General features: G+C 50.9%; 1 protein-coding gene across 1 annotated transcript in view; it reads right to left on the bottom strand.

The window, feature by feature from the left end:
- Positions 1-2,262: 2,262 nt before the first annotated feature.
- BBA_10249 (kynurenine 3-monooxygenase) overlaps positions 2,263-2,320 on the bottom strand; it is a gene marked incomplete at both ends in the record, with an annotated part of 3,881 nt that continues 3,823 nt past the window's right edge. Inside the window, one exon of the mRNA XM_008605346.1 lies at positions 2,263-2,275. Coding sequence (XP_008603568.1) covers positions 2,263-2,275 — 13 coding nt within the window. The remainder of the gene's footprint in view (positions 2,276-2,320) is intronic.

Genomic DNA, 2,320 nt, shown 5'->3' with positions numbered 1-2,320 from the left:
AACCGGGTTTGTCGTGGATGCCAAGAGAGGGTAAAAGTACAGAGCCTCGCGGCAAATTGGGGTGCTGATTTTTTCAGTGCAGCTATATTCTCATAAATCGCTATGTTGCTGGTCCGGGGCCGTTCTGGGGCTTGTGCATCTTCGGCCAGGAAGCTGTCTCCTGCCGGCCTTTGTATATTGACCCCATTTATGACTTTGCCTTTCTCAAGTACGACCCGGAAAGCGTTTAGAATATGAAGATAGACGGACTAAGCCTTAGCTTAGGTGGCGCATCTAGTAATTTATAGCTAGTGTGCGGCACAGCACGAAGGAAGTCTAACTGTTCTGTGTAGTTGGCTAGCCGGTGCTTGTGGTCGGCAACGATGCTAGCGAAGCCACAAGTATCATTGACGGCACGATTAGCTAAATAGACCGTAACGCCCCTGAGTACGACGGGCCCTACAGCGACTTCAACATCAGCTATTATATAGCTAACATGAACTTAAGCGGAGGGTTATCTGGCAGCCCTGCGTTAGGTGAAGATGGCTTGGTGCTGGGGATGGTGTCGGGAAGGCGGACGGATGGCGTGATATGCTTCCTTCTGCCGACGGGTCCTATTCTCCGGATCTTATGCCGTCTACGCTAAGGTTAAGACGTGCCCTAAGGTGACATTTAGTGTAAGTTTGTGATGAAACCGATACACAAGTGTAAGGGTTTAGGGCTAGGCTTGGGCTGGGAGGAAAGACTTCACTGGCAGATTACGGCGTCAGGTGGGCTGCTCGTCGTAAGTAAAGTTTTGGTCGGCGGCCCGTCGTGCGGGAGGATTCTACCAGGGGATATTCTTCTCGAGGTGAATAGGGCTGTCGCGCTCTAGTTCGACGAGCTCGAGGATGCATTTAACGAGAATGTAAACGGCTAGGTTTCTATAAGCTTGCTCCGAAGCGGGCAACTAGTTCTCGGTATCATTAACGTCATTAATCTTCACCACATCATGCTAAAACGTCTTATATTATTAGGAGGCCTTTTCTACTATAATGTAACGTACGTGTAAGTGGTCAATATGTCTGTGGCTGCTCGCGGCGTCTATGTGGCCGAGTCCACGGAGCTGATGTTAATTGGCGACGGCGAGCCTGGCTAGATCATCTAAAGCCTGAATGGTTAAGCCATCTCTAGTCTGGAGGGGTTTCTTGACCGTCTGAAGTTACTTCATAAGGGCTAGGCTGTCGTGGTGACCTGCGCGCATCTCGAGAGCCTTCATCGACGCCGCACTTCCGTCCTCACACTTAATGTTCTAAGTGGGATCACCGTGTATTCTCTGGCTGGGGCGACGGGTCTCTGGCGTAGCGCCACGACACCTCTGCGCCTGATGCCGCCGGCGGTGATACACCACCCCTTTATAAGTAAGATCTCGCCTCGCGCTCTGTTTCCGACTGTTATGCTTAATTTGATTCACGTCGAAAGCAGGGCGTATCTATACCTCGACGGCTACCCGGCTATGTTGGCACGAGGAATGGGCGTTATAGTCAACGCTAAAGCGGGTCTCGCTGTTGTCTCCTGAAAGGTTATGCCACATAAAGCGTGCTACATCACAGTCACACTAGGAACGGCTACGGAGGTAGGCGCGCGGTGTGTGTTTCTACATGCACATCATTGCTATGCCATCATTTAATATGATGTTTCCTTAGCGCCAAGATAAGTAGGCGGCGTCACGCTTGGGAACTGGTTGTCGGATGTGAAGGCTAGTCTCATTTACTTTAGTGAGCCAGAACAGCTCTTGCACGGTGACGCGACAGTGTAGTCAGTCGTGCTTATGCGACCGGCGCTCTGGTCGACTACGCCGTCCCTTAGATGCCACCTAGTTAATGCAGACCTCATCGAGATTAAAGCGCCGTCTGAAGTGAAGGGCGCAGATGGTGTGATTATGAGCTCCGACGGATCCGTACAGGCGATCTAGATGCCTAGCATAGGCGGCTTATCGGCGACTAGCTTATTAAAGCTCTTGCCATACTTCGGACAGGAGCATGTCCCTGCGCTGTACGTGATGCCCGCCGAAATGGAGGTAATCTTAACGCGCTAGGCAAGACTTATGGGGGCGCCTGAGGTATTCGTCCGAGCTGTAGCAGAATACACCTCGAATATATATATGGTGAGAGGGAGTTTCTCGGCCTAGCTGGAGCAGGGCGATATTGTTATGAAGTTGGGCGACAAAATACCTGTGCGTTAGGCGGATTTTGATATCGACACTCGTACGATATATGCGCGGATATGGCGGCGAGATGTAGCTTAGGATCTTAAGCTGAAGAGCATTTAAGTAGATGACCTGGAAACAACTTAATGCGTT

Source organism: Beauveria bassiana (assembly GCF_000280675.1).
Source record: "Beauveria bassiana ARSEF 2860 unplaced genomic scaffold BBA_S00108, whole genome shotgun sequence".
Taxonomy (NCBI): domain Eukaryota; kingdom Fungi; phylum Ascomycota; class Sordariomycetes; order Hypocreales; family Cordycipitaceae; genus Beauveria; species Beauveria bassiana.
Note: the sequence above shows the minus strand (reverse complement) of the source record. Positions and strands in the feature narration are given on the sequence as shown.